This window comes from Mus musculus, chromosome 8 (genome assembly GCF_000001635.26).
Source record: "Mus musculus strain C57BL/6J chromosome 8, GRCm38.p6 C57BL/6J".
Classification (NCBI taxonomy): Eukaryota; Metazoa; Chordata; class Mammalia; order Rodentia; family Muridae; genus Mus; species Mus musculus.
In genome coordinates this window covers 13,252,501-13,270,983 of record NC_000074.6, presented here as the reverse complement: position 1 = coordinate 13,270,983, position 18,483 = coordinate 13,252,501, and the positions used below count along the sequence as shown (strand labels likewise).

At 46.5% G+C, this 18,483-nt stretch overlaps 2 protein-coding genes across 9 annotated transcripts in view; both read left to right on the top strand.

Annotated features, from left to right (window-relative positions):
* Positions 1-15,021, top strand: part of Dcun1d2 (DCN1, defective in cullin neddylation 1, domain containing 2 (S. cerevisiae)) — a 32,164-nt gene extending 17,143 nt beyond the window's left edge. For 3 of the 6 annotated variants that reach the window (NM_001024504.2, XM_030243217.1, XM_006508684.2), the window contains 3 exons: positions 9,517-9,599; positions 11,941-12,037; positions 13,008-15,021. In NM_001024504.2, the coding sequence (NP_001019675.2) occupies positions 9,517-9,599; positions 11,941-12,037; positions 13,008-13,087 (260 nt within the window). In that variant the 3' untranslated portion in view covers positions 13,088-15,021. The remainder of the gene's footprint in view (positions 1-9,516; positions 9,600-11,940; positions 12,038-13,007) is intronic. The other 3 variants (NM_001042649.1, NM_001042651.1, NM_001042650.1) reach the window with 3 other exon arrangements.
* Positions 15,022-16,441: 1,420 nt separating this feature from the next.
* Adprhl1 (ADP-ribosylhydrolase like 1) overlaps positions 16,442-18,483 on the top strand; it is a 35,755-nt gene continuing 33,713 nt past the window's right edge. The window contains exon 1 of one of the 3 annotated variants that reach the window (XM_017312667.2): positions 16,442-17,166. In XM_017312667.2, the coding sequence (XP_017168156.1) occupies positions 16,956-17,166 (211 nt within the window). In that variant the 5' untranslated portion in view covers positions 16,442-16,955. The remainder of the gene's footprint in view (positions 17,167-18,483) is intronic. The other 2 variants (XM_017312666.2, NM_172750.4) reach the window with 2 other exon arrangements.

Sequence of the window (18,483 nt, the reverse complement as noted above, 5' to 3'; positions counted from 1 at the left end):
TGTTTTCATGTTGGTGTACAGGGCCACGACTCAGCTTCCCTCTCCTCCAGGCTGGCCTGCCTGTGTAGTGGCCTTCTCCCCTGAAGTCACAGCGCCTCATAAGTCAGACCGAGTGCTTCAGGAGCCAGACAGGCCAACCTTCCTTCATGGCTGCGTTTAGAAACTTGTCTGAATAGATGCACCGGGATTTCATTTCAAAAGGTAGAAATGTCATCACTTCCTGTCAGAGAGCTGCTGGGAAAACACTCAGGTATTGATCCACATTCAGAAGATGCCAGGGTTAGGGATGTGCTGTGGTGGCGGATTGCAGTCTCAGCCAGCACGGAAACCAAGAGAGATTCAGGTAAGAAATGAGACCAGTGAGGCAGGTGCTGCCATCCCACACCCGCGAGTCAGGCCAGGCGCCGCAAGAGGTGAATGAGGCGAACGAACATCCGTGACCTTGTCTCTGCAGGGCCTGGTCCTTGTGCCTAAGTGCACAAGGAAGAAACCTGCGAAGCCTGTGTGTTGAGGGAAGGAAGGAGGGGGCAGTGTTCCTGCATTCTGCCCCTTTTGTTTTTCGATTGTTTTGAGAGTTATGCATGTTTGTTTCATATGTTTGGGTGATTTGCCTGCGGGGATATCTGAGTCACATTGGTGCTGTGCCCAGGAAGCCAGTTGAGGGTGTCACGTCCTCTTGGACCTGGAGTTACAGACAGCTCTCAGCTGCCATGTGGGCGCTGGGACTTGTAGTCATCAACCCTTGTGAGCACTGCATTGTCTCTGCAGCCCGTCTGCCCTGCTTAGAGACCAGCCTTGGCGATGACACATGCTCTTCTGCTGGGCCACCTATGGCCAGGCAGTGCCTACCCTGGAAAGCTCTTGCAAAGCCCTCCTGGTAGAGTAAGGAGGCCATGGGTTCTTGAGGCAATATGTCTGCAGACCCAGGCATTGGCCACAAGATCCTGGTGACATTAGATATTTGACTGTTGCCAGGGATGTTGGTAAAGAGTCAGAATGTGGGCCTGAACAGTAGCCACTCTAATGGTGCATTTGGGTGTTATGGATAAGGCCGTGACAACAAGCATCTTGCAACAGTCCCGTCAGCCTGTGCACATGGGTCCCCTCTGTCATCTCTGCCATTCAGGCACTCAGAGTGGGATCTAATTTAGGGTGGACATGTTTGCTTCCCATATTTCTGTGGGCTCATGGGTCACCACCCTGAAGGCTAGTCCATGACCCTGAAGGCTAGTCCGTGACACTGAAGGCTAGTCCATGACAGATCGTGATCCTTTCTGAAGCTTAAGTTGCCCACTCTAGGCAACAGACTGCTTTTCAGGCTGACTCCAGTCTCTTAAATATGACCATGGGGTACTGGCTGCTCCTTCAGTGTGTGCAGGGCAGCTTAAGACTCAGCCAAAGTTTTCTTCAGATCTAGGCTCACCTGCATCTCCGGGAAGCCCTGATGTTTTCTTTTCAGCAAAAATGGAGGCTTAAAACTGTTTCTAATAACCACTAGCAGTTGTTAGTGATTGATCTTTTCTCCATATCTTTTTGACAAGCAGAGCCTCATGCTGCTGTTTCTTTTATTGGAATATATAGACTGTATTAAATAATGGGCTTCGTTATGAAATTTTCATTCAGCATATAATATACACCAACCATGTTTACCAAATATGACCTTCTCTGCCCCCATTCCTTTCCCACTTACTGGGTGTCTTTAGTCACTGGTCTATTGCTGTGAAAAGACACCATGACCATTTAACTGGACACTTGCTTACAGTTTCAGAATCTTAGTCCTTTATCATCATGGTGGGGAGCATGGCGCCACATAGGCAGACATGGTATTGGTGAAGTAGCTTGAGAGTTTTATATATTTCACAGGCAGCAGGCACAGAGAGAGAGAGACTGAGCCTGGCTTGGGCTTCACTGCTTCCAACATGGCCACGCCTCCTAATCCTCCTAATCTCGTCAAACAGTTCCACTCTCTGATTAGTTAAGCACTCAACTCTATGAGCCTATGGCAGCCATTCCCATTCAAGCTTCCACACTGGCCCCCTTTTCCTTCCAAGTCCTTCTTCTACCCTCCTAATGTCTTTTATGTGGTGCACATGTGTGCTTGCCTATGTGCACGTGCATGTGTGCACATGTTTGTAAGTAGATACCTGAGATTGACCTCGGGTGTCTTCCTTGGTCACTGTCCACTTTACACAATGAGGCAGGGCGTCACTGATCCTGGAGTTCACAGTGCCAGCTAATCTGGCTAGCGAGCTTGCTCCCGGGCTTCCCTTCTCCATCTCCCTTGCGTGGGATTATAGGTGGGCTGCCGTACCCTCCCAGCCTTTTCACTTGTTAGAAATTGTTCTTTATGTGTATGAATGTTTGTCTATGTGTGCCTACGTATCAAGTGTGTCGAAGACCAGCTCCGGCTGTGTGTTCAGTGATCCAAGAAGGGGATGTGGGGTTGGAGATGGTGTAAAGCAGGGGAGCATGCGCGCGCGCACACACACACCCCATGTATACATACACACACATATACACACACACACATGCGCACAGTAAATGAAGCAAGACAAGTTCCAGCAGCTTCACACATACACATACATACATTCATACATTTACACATTGGGTGGCTGGAACAAGGCTCCAGCCATTTTGCATACCTATACACATATGCATTTTGTGGGTAGATGGAGCAAGGCTCCAACAATTTTATTTTTTCTCCCACAGCTTGTATATCCCAGCAAAATCTTTCAAGCAGTACAAAAATTACAATATGGTTACATTCTATTTTTCTTTTAGTAAACAATCACAAAAAACCAATATGTTCCCCAATACTTTTACATAAAATACATTATATAGTACAGGTATAAAAATTATTCCCAAGGACCCACATACATTCATAACTAAGCAACTTATTATAGATTAACAAATCGTAAGCAAGCAAAGTAATTTTCTCAGCCAGTTTCTCTTACTGGCAGGCTACAATTTGTGGTTTCAAAGAAGAGATCAATTACCTTATCATTTATCTTAAAAAGTAATCTTTCAAAAATCTTAATAGAATCACAAATCTAAACTTTTATATAAAAACAGTCAGTCATTTCTACTTTAAATCCAGAACACACATCTACTTATTAACAGTTTTGTATTAAATCTTATCAGGAAGCGGAGGGCAACAGTGAGCATAGGAAATCAGTATCATCTTGCTCAGCAGCCCAGCCTTAGCAAGAGAGGCACGCCAGCTGTTGCTGGCCAGCTGCCATTTTTCTTTGTTCTTTTACCACCAAAAATTCTTTAGCTCAACTATTAAGAGTGTGCCTTTCTAAACTTCAAATTGTTCCCTAAGATTTTTGGCATCAGAGCCACCAACAAAAACATCTTAACCTAGCTTCACTAACAATCTATTTCTCCAGACTCTTTCTAAGGGTGGTAGTTATTGCTGTTAATCTACATCTTTAAGTTCTTTCCAAGGATGGTGAGTGAATTGTTAGTCTGCCCATTGAAAAGATCAGGCGCTACTGTGAGTGCCAATGGTACTGCCTAGGGAGGGGCTGGAAGCCCCTTAGAGCTTTCACACAACCCAGAGGCGATGAGGGATGTGGTCCAAGGGCAGCAGCAGAGCAACACCCTACAGCAGCATCAAGTCCTCAGGGCACGTAGTCCTCACAGCTCCTGCCTCTCCGAGGCACCCCATCGTGGCTGAGCTAACTGGTGGGCCACACAGCTCCTTACAGCTCCAGTCCTCACAGCTCCTGCCTCTCCGGGGCACTCCGTCATGACTGAGCTAACTGGTGGGCTACATCCCATGGGTTCTAGAGCTGTTTAAGTGTTCCTCTAACACGGGTTGCAACACACGTGCATGCCTGGTGCACACAAAGCGGAAGAGGGTATCACATCTCCAGGAACTGGGTACAGATGGTCGTGAGCTGCCTGCCACGTGGATGCTAAGAATTGATCTCGAGTCCCCTGGAAGAGCAGCCAGTGCTCTGAACCTGAGTCACCTCTCCAGCCCCACCAGCTTTGCGTGTGGGTTCTGCGAATCCAAACCCTGGTCCTCACACTTCAGTCACTGGCCCATCTCCTCATTTAACTTATATGATTTCATTTGGAATCAGTGTTTCTCTATGTAGCTCTGACTGGCCTGGAACTTTCTATGTAGACCAGCCTGACATCAAACTCACAGAGATCTCCCTGCTTCTGCTGTGCCCAAGTACTGGGATTAAAGGCAAGTGCCACCATGCCCAGACCAATTCTTAAAAAAATTAGTAGATGTTTGCATATGCGTGCAACTGTGATACTCTGTCCTTCTGTGTCATGCTGGCTTCACTCACTGTGATCCTTGGTCCATCGGTTCCCTGCATGATGATTTTAGCTTACTACTGTGTGTGAGTTACATGGAATGACATACTGACACCATGTGTGACTTACAGGAATGACTTACTATAACACTGTGTGTAACTTACACTTACACGGAATGACATACTGACACTGTGTGACTTACAGGAGTGACTTACTATAACACTGTGTGTGACTTACAGGAGTGACTTACTGACACCATGTGTGACTTACACGGAATGACTTCCTGCACTGTGTGTCTTACATGGAATGACTTCCTGCACCGTGTGTCTTACACGGAATGGCTTACTGACTGTGTGCACCACATTCTTTGTATTCCTTCACCTGTTGACATATCTAGGCTGTCACTCTGCTTTTGTGAATCGTGCAGTAATAAACATGGGTAGGCAGTCTTTTTACAAACTTTTGTTGTGCAAACCTTGTTCCTTGATTTAAAACTATTAGTTAAATAAAGTTGGTGACAGCCAGTTACTGGAGAAATTAGAAGTAGGTGAGTTTGAAGTGACCTGGTTGGAGGAGGAAAGGCGAGGGGAAAAGAGTAGGAATGAGAGAGGAGAAGGAAGCCGCTGCCACAGGGGAGAGGAACTATGAGCACGTAGCCAGGAGAAACAGCAAGTATCTGGGGTACACCACTGAGGAGGTAGCCAATCCTACAGCTAGAAGAGTCGATGAGAGATGACCCCCAGTGATTATCAAAGCCACATAAAATAACCGTAGTCTGAGTCTCATTTATTTGTAAGCTAGGCGGGGATAAGCCAAAATTGGTTGTACTGCACCAACTGAGTCTTACTATGTAGCCCTGGCTGTCCTCAAACCCAGATGTGCCTGCTTCTGCCTCCAGGTCGCTGGGATTGAGGGTGTGCACCAGCCTGCATCATCCTTACTCTATGACTTGAGTTTTTACTTTGGGAGCTAAAACTCTTGATTTTTTATCTTCTTCTCCCCTCTCTCCTTTCCGAGAAAACATGTTACATTTGAAGTCTATCTTAATTTAGACCCTCATCACCCCATTAAATGTTATCAGATTCTCAGAAGCACATTGCTAGAGTTTTCTAGAAACTTAACAGAAGACTCTGTTGGACTCACTCAGGCTTTAGGGTGCCTCAGAGACAAAGAGGCTAAGGGCTGGTTAAAGGAAGATGTGCTGTGTTTGGAGCAGGACTGTGCCTGCTGAGCCTGCTGTACTTCACCTTGTGCGGCCAGGCTTCATTTCCTCAGCTGCTCTTCTTCCTGAGCCCAACTGTGGCCATGCTGAGTCGCACAGAAGCCCTGCCTGTGGCCCCTGCATGGGAGCAGTGCACTCGGGCTACACTGTCCTTCACCAGCTGGGAGCTGTAACACTTCTCCTGAGCAGCTTAATTCTTAGAGGAGTTGATGAATATTACGTCTAGTGCAGGTTTTTAAGCAACAATCCCTTAGTGTTCAGTGGTTTTGAGAAAAGGATGCCTAAAGCCTCTGTGGGTGCTAGGAATTATTTTTGTTTTTCTGTTTCCTTCTGATTTGGAACTTAGTATAATAGTGGGACATTAAGATTCCTTGAAGATAAATCCTTGAAGCTGAGCATGGTGCCTTAAATATGCAGAGTCTGAGCTGTTGGAAGGCAAGTGTATTGGTGCATGTCAGAGATAACTCAAACTTTTATAGAAAGATCCTGACTCAAAAAAAAAAAAAAAAGGCAAAAAATGGAAGAACCCATTTACATTTACTGATACTATGCAATCTTAGCAGATTCCTTCTATTTAATGAAGTGAAATATTTTTGGAAGTTAGCATTTCATTTAACTTTTATGAGTTTAATTTGTCTTATAATGTCTTATAACTTGAAAGTATGGAAGTCTTGGGAATTCTTTATAGGCCCCTGTGTTGTGTTTCCTGCACGGTGACAGTTTCAGTGCCTTTGAGATCAGCAGCAAGTGCAGATTCAGCGAGAGCCTTTAATCCTGGCACTGATGCAGGCCTGAGCCAATTGCTGTATGTTTGAGGCCAGCCTGATCAAGTCCCAGGCCAGCCAGGGCTGCATAGTGAGACCCAGCATCCAAAAAAAAACAAAAAAAAAAAACAAAAAAACAAAAAACAAAACAAAAAAAAGGAAAGAAGTGTAAATTCTTAATGCTTACCAAAGATACACTGCTTGGGTAAGTTATTACGCATAACAAGACACCTCAAAATTCAGTGGTTTCAAAGTATTGTCTAGAGCTTCGAATCTTTTGGGTCAAGGACTCAACTGGACAGCCTTTCCAATGCCTGGGTGAACAGTGTTCTCTAAGGGCATTGCAGCTAACAGCTGGGCCGGGTAGATTTTACTGTCGTTCTGTGTCCCACACCAGGCTTTTTTAACAGCAGGTAGCTACTCATATATAGTCATGACACTCAGTGTGTTGGTGTTCCATATGAATTTTAGTTCCCTAGTATTTTCGAAGATGTTATAAATTAGACTCTAAAATCATTGCCTACTTTAAACTTATAAACGTAAGGCTGAGGGCTCTGATCTGCTTATAGTATACTTGGCTAGCGCACATAAGACCATAGTTTTGGTTACCAACATCGCAAAACAAAAAGAAAGAGAAAGGAAAATATGATGGAATATATTTTGTATTTGTGAATGTTTCTGAGAGGTGTACTATAAGGGTAAGGAGCCTTCTCTAAGATGCAGGCATGATGTAGTTAATCTTCATTTTATTGATCTCCATGCCCTCAGACAGTAGAATTGGCAAGTAAAGCTACAACAAGTTTAGTGTTTTCTTTACTGAGAACATAGAGCTGTCTTTTATTTCTGAGAACACCAGGAAGCAAAAAGTTAGTGAATTTGTTTCTTTTTCTTTCTTTTTTCTTTTGCTTGTTTCTTTTATCCAAGGAAAGGTTTTGAGGGCCTTTTCAAAAGAATGAATCCCTTTATGACTGCAAATTAAATGCAGAACTGTCAATTTAGTCTTTCCAGAGCACACTTGTTGTGTGGTTCATCTGCTAAGGAATTGGCACCAGCAGAGGCAGGCAGGCATGGCTCTGCGTTTCCTAGAAGAGGCCCCTCTTGTCATGAGGAGTGGCATCAGAGCCCCATTCTCTTCTTCCCTTGTGGTTTTGTGTCTGTGCTCGTCAGGATCCTGTGGTGTATAGTATTGGTGGCTTTGAGTCAGGGTTCTTAAGTTACCCACACTGGCTGCAAAGTCCTGGTCTCGTTGCCATTGACCCAGCTGCAGTGTTTTCATGGGGTAACATTCTTTATTCTGTGCCCAGCAGACAGCTCACTTAAGCAAGGGGGTAATTAAACTTTTCTTGACATGAGTGTGTATGTCCACACATGCATGCATGAGCACACATGTGCCTGCTCCTGGGACCGTCCTCAGAACTTTACAGGTGCTAATATGAGTGCTAAGCTGCACCCTGGCCTGATTCCTTGTTCTAATGCAAACTTACTTGTTGTTACACTGGCCACGGGGAAGTCAGCTGGCTTGAGTTTCTCAATCTTCAAGGAAACAAAGTTTTATACTAATTGTTTTTTCTTTTTGAACAGAGGATGCTTCTTGTCTTGTGGAGCATCACACATGTACGTTCTCGCTAGCCTTACCTTCTAGCATTTTCTTAATGGACTTTTTTTTTTAGAAGTTCCTAGAAAGAAATTAATGCTAAAATATCCTCATACCAAAGTAACTGTGGCCCCAACTTCAGTCCCAAGTCTGGGATTTTTTAGTCATTATTTTCCAAATGGCCGAGCTCACTTGGATAGTATGACATCTTTACAGGAATATTAAGTGTTGGAATGTTTACCTTCAGTCACATAACTCTTGCACATTCAGCTAAGGGACTTTATAAGAAGGGCTCTAGGACGGGAACTAAGCCAGACGCAACTAGATTATGAAGTATGCCGTGAGACTTTATTGCTCTTTCTTCCTGTTTCCCACTGTGCTTTACACCGTGAAGATGAGCTGACTGTAGATCTCACCTAGTGTCCTTCCCGAAGGAGAAGGATATAGACTTAGAAGCAGAACAAGACTAAACATCTCAGCCTTATGCTGTGGGTCCCATCGGTGACACCAGGCAAGTCCTTCCCTTGGGCCTCTCTGATTCCATCCTTTCTGAGTGAGCTCCAGTGTGCTTAGTTGGCTCAGGCCTGCAGCATGCCCTGTAAGCCTCTAGAGAGAGTCCTATCCACTGTTGGTTGCTACCCTTGTATCTAGTTTATCAGTGTTGGTGATGATCAGCCTGGAAATCTCAAAGTAGAACACTTACATTAATAATACCTGCCCAAGGGGGATCAAATCAGATTTAGAAGAAAGTCTAGAAAAGTGCTTCATTGTGTATTTTGTATTTAAACTAATCTGTCCCCTTCATACAGCTGTCAGCCTGTGTTTCACATGGCTTTATCTGACAGACATGCATAAATATAATTAGGAGACTGTTTCAATATAGCTGTCTTTTTATCACCTGTGATGAGCAGTATTCATCATGATTGAAACTGGTCAGGCTTAGAGATAGCCTTCCTGTGTCTTCATATGCTATTCCTTAGCATATAAAAAGAAGTACTTAAACAATGTGCAAAGACTATAGAATACACTGCTGTTCCAGAAAGGTCTGACTGGAGATCCTGTTCCAGTGCCTCCTTGAAACCCACAGTTCAGTTTCCATTAAACACATACCTTACAGCACAGATTTGTTTTAAAATGAAGAAATCACTGCTTTCTAGTTGAGCAAGAGGATATTGGCTTTGATTGAGAAACAACGTAAACTTTTAAAAATCTTTGTGGTAGTGGAAATGGTTTTCTCTGTGTAGAAATTTGTCTTCACTGTGCAGTGAGAAATTCAGAGTCCTCTGGCTGTCCAGTTTGCTTGGGATCAGATGGTTCTAGGACAGCCAGCCCTAGCTGCATCAGGCACATAGTTAAATCTGATACACGAGGAATGCAAGTCTCCAAAACTGGTTAGTTGGGGACAACCACTTACCTGTCCAAGTAATACACAAGTGCTCCCTAAGAAATTTCTTCAGATTCATGAAATTGGGTTCCATGCCATTTCCAGAAACCCTTGTATAGAGATCAGCTCTCCTGTGACTGCTGGGGAGGATGGCCAAGGAATTATTTCTATCCCAAAGAAAAAAAGACTGGGATTTATTAATCACCCTCCCCTTTTCTCTCTCTCTACCCTCCCCCTCCCCCTTCTCCCCTCACCTCCCATTTCTCTCTGCCAGATTTAGAAATGGCTGTTGCATATTGGAAGTTAGTATTGTCTGGAAGGTTTAAGTTTTTAGATCTTTGGAACACATTTCTGCTGGTAAGTGACTGTTTCTTACCTTTTGTGCCCAACCAAAAGGAAGCTTTTCTGGTTTAAAATGCTAAAATTTAGGCTCTGCGTGGGGGGTACACACGTTTAATCCCAGCACCCAGGAGGGCAAGGCAGGCAAGTCTCTGGGAGTTCAAGGCCAGCCAGGGTGACATAGTGAGCCTCTGTCTCAAAAAACAAAAGTAAGTAAGTAAATAGCTAAGACTGAACACAGCCATCAGGTTAGAGTGTGAGCACAGAAGCATCAGGCATCAAGCAGGAGGCTGCACAGGTCCGCTGCTTACAGAGAGCCACAGCACAGAGGTGTGGATGGGAGCTGCACCAGAGTTTGTCCATCAGCTGTAAATCTCAGCAGCTCTTATCCTGCTGTCTCCTCTGAAGACTTCCAAACCCAGTGTTCTTCATGCCAGAACCACACTTGTAGCACGTTCCGGACTCTAGGGTGGACTGGATCTTGTCTAGTGGTGCCCTGCTACCATGTATGTGTAATCTGACACTATTTTAAAATGTATCCTGCCTCATACAGAAGGACAGGAGGCTTTTGTGTGGTGCCTTGAGGCAGGCACACTGGCTGTGCTAGACCCTGTCTTGTAGGGACAGCCAGTTTAGCTGTGAGCTCTCTGAAGTGAGTAGAGTGTGCAAGAACAAGTTTTGGGTCCACAAACAACAGCCCTGGTGACAGCAGGGCTACCCAGACCTTCACACCGTCTCGACAGTGAAAGAAGGCCATGCTTCCCACAGCACATCCTGTGGCCTGGTGGGGAACACTTGTCTCACTCCATTTGTGACCCCAGCCAGCATGCACTCATGGGCAAGACTGGTAGCTTTGGGCATTTCACTCCCCTCTCTGTTTGATCTAGTGATAGAATTCACAAAGCATGTGGAGGGCAGGCACATCTCGGTGGCCTTGAGAAGGGCTTCGTGTCCAGGGGCTCATCCCATCACGTGCCATGTTACTTCTGGGACATTCAGTGGCTGATAACCCAGTACCCAGTTCCTCCTTCACTCATTGTGTGACCAGGGATGGAGCCTATGGCGTCCTACATGCTAAACAAGTGCTCTACAGCTGAACTACAGCCCAGCTCACTTTTTGTTTGACTTGCTCAGCTTACGTAGGTCTTGAACGTGGGATCTTCCTGCCTAGCCTAGTAAGTAGCCAGGGTTACTGGCCTGTTTCACCAGGTTCTCATCTCGGGTAATACCAAACTAGAGATGTTCTCCAGAGAGCTCCGCGGCCACAGGTCTAGAAATCAGAAGGAGTCACCCACCCGCCACATCATGGACACAGCAGAATGCCACTGTTTGCCTAAGAGGACAGAGGACAGAGCAGGGCAGTCAGATCGATGTCAGCTGGGTACTTCTCAAACTGAATGTTGGCAGGGGAGGACAGACTCTAGAGACCACTGACAATCTAGTGGTATTTTAATATACTATATGAAGTTTTTCAAGAATAAAGTCAATAAGTAGGCCTCCAAAAAATGAAAGAAAGAAATATTTAAGACAAGGGCTGGCAAGATGGCTCAGCAGATAAGGGTATCTGCCACGAAGTCTGATAACCATACTTTAATCCCCAGATCCTGCACAGTGGAAGGAGAGAACCTCCACAGCAGGTGGTCCCTGACCTATACACCTGCACAGAAAAAGAGAAATGTGAAAAGAGTGTTAAGGTAGCATGCACACATGTAGCAGGCTTAGCAGCTGTTCATTGCACAATTACACGTGTGCATTGGCATGTAGAGGCTGGTGTGACAGTACTAAGTTTGAGTTGACGAGTACTCTGCAGGCCATCAGGGGAGAACCAGCTGAGAGGGAGCCCTGGGGGCCCAGCTTCACCCCAGAACTTGCCTCTCTGTGGTAAGGGTGCTGTATTAGTCTATGTTTTTGATACAAGTAGAATATTAAGAAACAGAGATTATTTTTAAACAACTATCCCACTCAAGAAACACTTGACTTGTGGAAGTATAGCTGAGGAAATAAGACAAGGAGAACTAGAACTCCATATTGTCCCGCGTCCTTTCCTCCTAACAGTTTTGAGGATGTGGGGGGAGGGTGAAGACATTTAGAGACTGGCCTTCTGTGTGACCAAAGCAGGAATGTACAGTTGTCAGTGTAAAATGTTTCTAGATCCTTCAGTCTTCCTCATTTGGACAGATGGCACCTAGCACGTACCGTTGATGGACGTCCGTTGCCTTTCCTTGTGATGGTTTTGCGTTTGCGCTCCTCCCTACGTTCAGGAGAACCGCTTCCTGACGCAGTGTGCCCTGCCCACTGTGATATCTGAGAGCTGAGATCTGAACCTTAACCTGGTGGATGTTTTTCTCTTATGTATTAGGAGCATCACAAAAGATCAATTCCAAGGGATACTTGGAACCTTCTCCTAGATTTTGGAAACATGATTGCAGATGATTTGTCTAACTACGATGAAGAAGGTACTAGAAGTTGTAGGATTTCACAGGGTTACCAGAGATGCTCACACACCCTACGGATGCTACTTGACTAGCCCCAGAGTGCGGAGCAGACACTGACCCAGAAGGGCTGCCCACCCACAGGAGTTAAGAGCAGTGTACTGGCTTACTGCCTTGTCAGCCCCTGTAGCCACATCAAACCTGGGTAGCATGACTTGCACATGCTGTCATAAGTCTAGACATGTTTTCCCTGATGCCAGAGAACCTCACATCAGAGACATCCTCCCACAGTAGCACTGCTCCCCAAGAGAGGTGTCTGGTCCAGGTGGCTGCTCTCCCCTCTAGGTGTAGCTCCAGGATTTTGTCCAGGACGCCCTCATCCCTCATGCCTGTGGACAGCACCTGTCACTGACAGCATCTGTCTCACATCCTGTCCCTCATCTCTGTGACCTCCCCGCTCAATGTCCAGCTCATAGCCAGTGCCTAACGAGAGCATGTGGAAATGAAGAGATAGTTGAATATAGACAGCCTGGTTTTCAGGAGCCATGACTGTCTGCCAGAAGCCAGCTAGCATGAGAGGCAGCACGTGCCGGTGCAGCGGAGGAGCCCGTGAGCTGTGGTGTTCTGCACTGGATATACTTGGGGTCTCTGGTAAGGAGTCAGAGGAAGAGTGCCCATGACTAGGGATTAGTGCTCCCGGGCATTGCTTCCTTCCCAGTCTACAGAGTCTGACTGACTGCCTATGAATCGGCTGAGGCCTGAGAAGCCACCATGTAGGCATGATCAGTGAATGTGGTCTCGAGGACATCAAGCCCACCACTCACTCACCCTATTTCCTGGAACAGAAGTGACTCAGCGAGTCATGTGATCAGACACAAGTTGCATAAGCTTCAGATTCCTTTGTTTCTTTAGATGTTAGAATGGGGAAAGAATATTTTTAATATAAAAATACTGGCATGAGACTTATTTTAAAAATCTGTTTGTTTCCCTTTAGGAGCATGGCCTGTCCTTATAGATGACTTTGTAGAATACGCACGGCCAGTGGTCACAGGCGGGAGACGCAGCCCTTTCTAGATGGAAAAGCCGGATGGCGGGTAGGATGGGCGTGTCTTGGAGGAGACAGCTGCGTGGGTTGCTGTGTGCATTTGTCGCTGACCTCAGAGTCTTCCTCGTCCACTCATGAAGCAAACCCTTACTCTGCTTAAAGGCTGCAGTGGCTGACGTGCAGACACACAGAAGCGCCTCGGGACATCGGGGACATGGGCAGACCTAGTGCTTTAGAAGCCGCCTGCATGACTTGTCTTTAGAGAAAGCAACGTAGACCCTGTTCGCAGGGCTGAGAGCTTGCTGTCCAGCTCCTGACGTTACGGTGAGCACCAGCCGTTTCCAAACTGGAATCATGTTACAGTTATGCTTCAAAGCAGCACCTGTGTCCTCAGAATGACGTATCTTTTACACAAGTCCAAGCTGTTAAACACACGCCTCAGGAAGGTGGCCTTGCCCGAGAGCCCACTGCTTTTAATCTTGGTATTCAAGATGGATAGTTTTGAATTATCAAATCTCTAGATTTACTAGATGCTTTGCTTTCATTTTCTCTAGAAGAGACTGTTGCAGTTTGCACAGGGTGGCTGGCACAGGATAGGTCCAGCAGGTTCATATCCAACTGTTGACAAGCTGGTCGGCCAGTTCACTTCTAATGAGGTTATCACTATAGGCCTGGATGCTGCCTCCTGAGAAGTTTCTTATTTTTTTAATATATTTTATATTTAAAAGGACGTTTTCCATGAGAAACACTTCTTTTTGAGTGATGAATTAGATTTACAAATCAGATGCACCAGTTCCCGTCACCTGTCTATGATGTTTTCAGTGCCCAGTGTCCAGCCCTTCGAAAGCCATATACATTTGGAAGCAAACATACGTCATCCAGAAGGAATCCACACCCAAAGCCCTGTCTCACCTGTCTGCGCCTGGGTCTGTGCCGTGTCACCGTGCCGTGTCACCATCTGCTTTTCCAGTGTTTTTCTGGTCAGCGTGCACTCATGCACACAGGCATAGAGGGCCTGGATCCTACCTGCTCATCTGGTGTCAAGCTTCGAACATCACTGTGCTGACCCTACCTCACACTTGCCAAGACTTGGTGTCACACGCGTGCCTTGCTGCCCAGCCTACAGGGCCGTGGGGCAGATATGCTGGGCCCACTTCAGGACAGGGGACTCGTCAATGCCTAAACACAGAAAGCATGCCCCATATGTGCTGTAGGGCAGCTCCTGGTACTGGGGCCTGCTCCTGGGGTAGGAAGCAGCTCTGAGGCATGCGTGCCCTACGAGGTGGACATTGCTAATGAACGGGAATCTCACAGGAGGTGGAGGGTCAGAACTGGAAACCAGTCTCCACAAAGCCAGCCCCTCGGTGCGTGAGATGACATCACTAGTGGCCTGTCAGCGCAGGTCTGTCAAGGGACAACCGGGACATCTTTGAGAGCGTACGTAACCAAACTGACTTAGTGAAAACCTGGAAAACAACTTCCTTCCAGGCTTTGTGGGTTCCTGACTTGTAGTTAACTTCTGTTCAGAGAAGTTTATAGATACAAAGAACTAAATCTTGAAGGTCTGCAATACATTCTTATTTCTAAGATTTAACATTCTTCAGGGAAAGGAGCAGTGATATGATTGAGCAGGTGAAGGCATGTGCTGCCCAGCCTGAGTTCAGTCCCTGCGAGCCACGTGGTGGAGGGGAGAAGTGACTTCTCCAGTTGTCCTCTGACCTCCACACATGTGCCATGAAATGCATGTACTCCCCACACACATGTACTCACACAGTAAAACAAATAGGCAAACAAGCATAAATAAGTTAAGTTCTATGGGATTGTCAATAGGCTGTGACATACCAGTAATTGATAAAGGCTTTTTAAACAATTGTGCTTTCTGTTCTCTTATTTACACTTGAATTGTGCATGTTACAGAAATGCTGAAAACTTCAGACATAGTAAATAAAATATTTTCCCTGGTGTTGTGATGTCCTTTATTCTTGGTTGCACAAATACCTACCTGTGCACATCAAGGTCCTGGGCTTTGTCTTGGAGCAACAGAAAGAGCCTCTGTAGTGACAGCAAGCAAGCCCTTGCCACATTGCATCCTCACCAGGTAAGTAGCATGTTGGAGACAGACAGACAGCTCCATCCCTCCAGGTCGCTTTCTCTGCCCAATATGCTGGAATGTGGGGGCCGTCTATCAGAATATGCTACTACAGCTAAGATTATATCTAGAACATATTTACCCAACACCACAGGTTTAGGAGATGCATGTAATCTGTTCCACTTCCCAGAGGAGACAGCATACTCCTTGTCTAAGTGACGTAGGTGCTGAGTTGTGGTAGTTTAAATGTTCAGTGCAGTTCATACTTGATGCTCTGTGGGCGCAGAAGTCAACTTCCCAGCTTCTTTTGCTGTGCCTAGCATCCTGTAACAGAAGGGGCTCTGTGAATGTCAGGTAGACAGACTAGTGAGGCAGCCTTATCTTGTGTGTGATTTTGACCGAATAGTGTAGAAGTGGTTTCCAAACATCCACAACAAAGCCTCTCCCAAGAGTCCTTGGACCTCACTCCTTGAGCCAGGTCACACTTGTCCATAAGTTGGTACACCGTAAGTGGGAGCTGGCTCCTGCTGGCTTCTGCTGTTTGTCTGTCTGGATGGGAGCTATGTACCTTCTGGATTTGTGGGACTGCTTCAGACTGAGAGTTGGGCCAGCAGGAAGGGCGTCTTGTTACACACTAAAGTTCTTTCCAATTGTATTCTAAGTCCAAGTGATGCACTGCCAATTCTGGGTGACAGATTTACGTCACAAGAGGGCCAGCAATGTCTGAGGCTGCAAGGTTTGTGCTTGAGACAGGGTATAGGGAGGTGGTTGACCTAGGTCATTTCAAACCAAGAAGCCTGGCTTTATAAAGTGCACCTATCCATCCTCATTATTTAATAATTCCATGAGCAGGCAGTGATGTTTACAACAAGTGAAGTTTGTTTGTATAGACACGCATCACTAAAGGTTAGCACTGGAGCCCCTTACTGGACACTAAGTTGTGAGAGAACACTTTTTCACAGGAGCTGGGAGTTCTCGTTCTTGTAAGGTTTTCTCTCATGTCATGGTTTTAATGGAACTGAGGATCAGACCAAGGGCCTTGTATACATTAGGTAACATTGCTCTGTCGGGTCTACTGCAGCCCACAGCCCTCAATTTTATAATAAGGGATGGGTTTTGTTTGTTTTTTGTTGTTGGTTTTTTTTTTGTTTTGTTTTTTTTGTTTTGTTTTTGAGGCAGGGTTCCTCTGTGTAGCCCTGGCTGTCCTGGAACTCACTCTGTAGACCTGGTTGGCCTCAAACTCAGGGATCCACCTGCCCCTGCCTCCTGAATGCTGAATGCTGAAACTAGAGGCGTGTATCACCACTGCCCAGCCAGAAAAGTTTTCTAAAAGCATAAAACTACAATGGGTGGGCCTCAGTTTTATGCTGAGTGAAAGAGGGCAGACAAGAAGGGGCAAAAGGAGTGTGTCTGTCTGAAGGTAGGGCAGAGCAGATGGTCAAGGAACCGGGATGGAGCAGTATGTTCTCATTGTGGTATGTCGCTCTGCCAGCAGGGGGCACAACTCACCAAGGTGCTGACAGAGTAGCACAGCTCACGGGCTCTGAGCTGGGCTGAGCTGGCTGGGTGTACACTGGTGCCAGCAGACTCCTTTGCTGGAGAGCCAGCGTGTCCCAAACAGCTCCCACGTGGTGAGCTCTGAGCCTTTATCTCATTGGTGCCACCTGCCAAGGCAGGGAAGGAACGCCTGGTCATTTGGAGAGTGCTGGATGGTGATACAATGACCAGTATAAATGTCAGCGGGGCTGGCTAAGGGTGGCCAGGAGAGGACAAAGGCAACCGCAGGGTAAGAGGGGTCACCTTCCAAGATGGAGAAGTTCAAGGCTGCAATGCTGTTGGGGAGTGTTGGAGATGCCCTCGGCTATGGAAACATCTGCAGGGAGAACAGCGTTTTAGGCTCAATCCAGGAGGAGCTGCAAAAGACAGGGGGGCTGGACAGCCTTGTGCTCTCACCTGGGAGGTGGCCAGTGAGCGACAACACCATCATGCACATGGCGACTGCTGAAGCCCTGACCACAGGTAGGACTGACTGGCGTATTCGTGGCTCCAAGTGTGCTGGGGTAGAAAGACAGGCCACCTGGGTTGATAGCAAACCAGTACCAAGAACCCTGAAGGTGGTGTCTTAGAGCCCTGTGTTACCTGACACTGTTGCTGAAGGCAGGGATTTAATATTCCCCCAAGACCTGGAGCCTGAGAGGCAGCGGGCAGGTCATGTTTCTCCTGAGTGTCTTTAGGGGACAGCAGCCCTTGGCAGATAATTAAGCTCCTGGTTCTGAACAGTGTTCGCTTGTCTCTGTGTTAGGTGAGCAACCCTCTAGGAGCTGCTCTGCAGGGCGGGGCAGGGGTGGGGGAGACAAAGCACAGACAGACATAGGTGCACTGCAGAGGCTGAGCATCTTATTCTAAGTCTATAAAGAAGAGCTTGAAATGTGGGCCCACTGAGATAACATTGTTTGGGGGTGGCATCTCCGATCCAAATAATTAAGGTTGAGCTGTCTGTCCGAGCGATCCAGTTTGGGCGTAATTTATGAGTAAATTGTCTAAGGAAGAGTTTTGGACATGGAAGAACAAAGCTTGTTTCCTAAGGAGCTAAAATCAACAAAATGTTACCTGGATTTCAGAGACGCGCCCATATACAAGCGCCGTGTGTCTTTTCTCGACACAGTGTGATGGTAATACCCTGCAGGTCTGGCATGCCATCGTTGCAAAACTGAGGCCTGAGGCCAGCAGTTGAGCCAACAGACCCCACATACGCATTCCCTGCTCTGTCCGTCTGTCGTGAGCACGCCCAGCTTAGTTCTGTGGTCACTGTATAGGAATGCCACCAATGCCGTGTCTCTAAATAGAGCAGACACACATTGATAAGATATGGTGTCACAGCTTGTTGAAAATGGTGAAGCATCTTTCTGAGTGTACCTCATGATGAAACGCAGGTATTTATGGATTCTGTGGTCATTGTATAGGAATATCATCAACTTGCCCCTGAATAACGAGGCAGAAGAAAGCACACTGCTGAGGTGCTTTCACCACACTACGGGGATCGAGATGCTTCGAAAGTATTATGAATTCCAAATCTTTATTTCCTCTCATATTTTGGGGGCATACTTATCTGCTTTTATGGTCGATAGTACAGCTCAGAGCACACCACAGCTCACAACCTCTGGAGAACAGGACTTAAAACTACAGTCAGAAGCCGGGCGTGGTGGCGCACGCCTTTAATCCCAGCACTTGGGAGGCAGAGGCAGGCAGATTTCTGAGTTCAAGGCTAGCCTGGTCTACAGAGTGAGTTCCAGGACAGCCAGGGCTACAGAGAGACCCTGTCTCGAAAAACCAAAA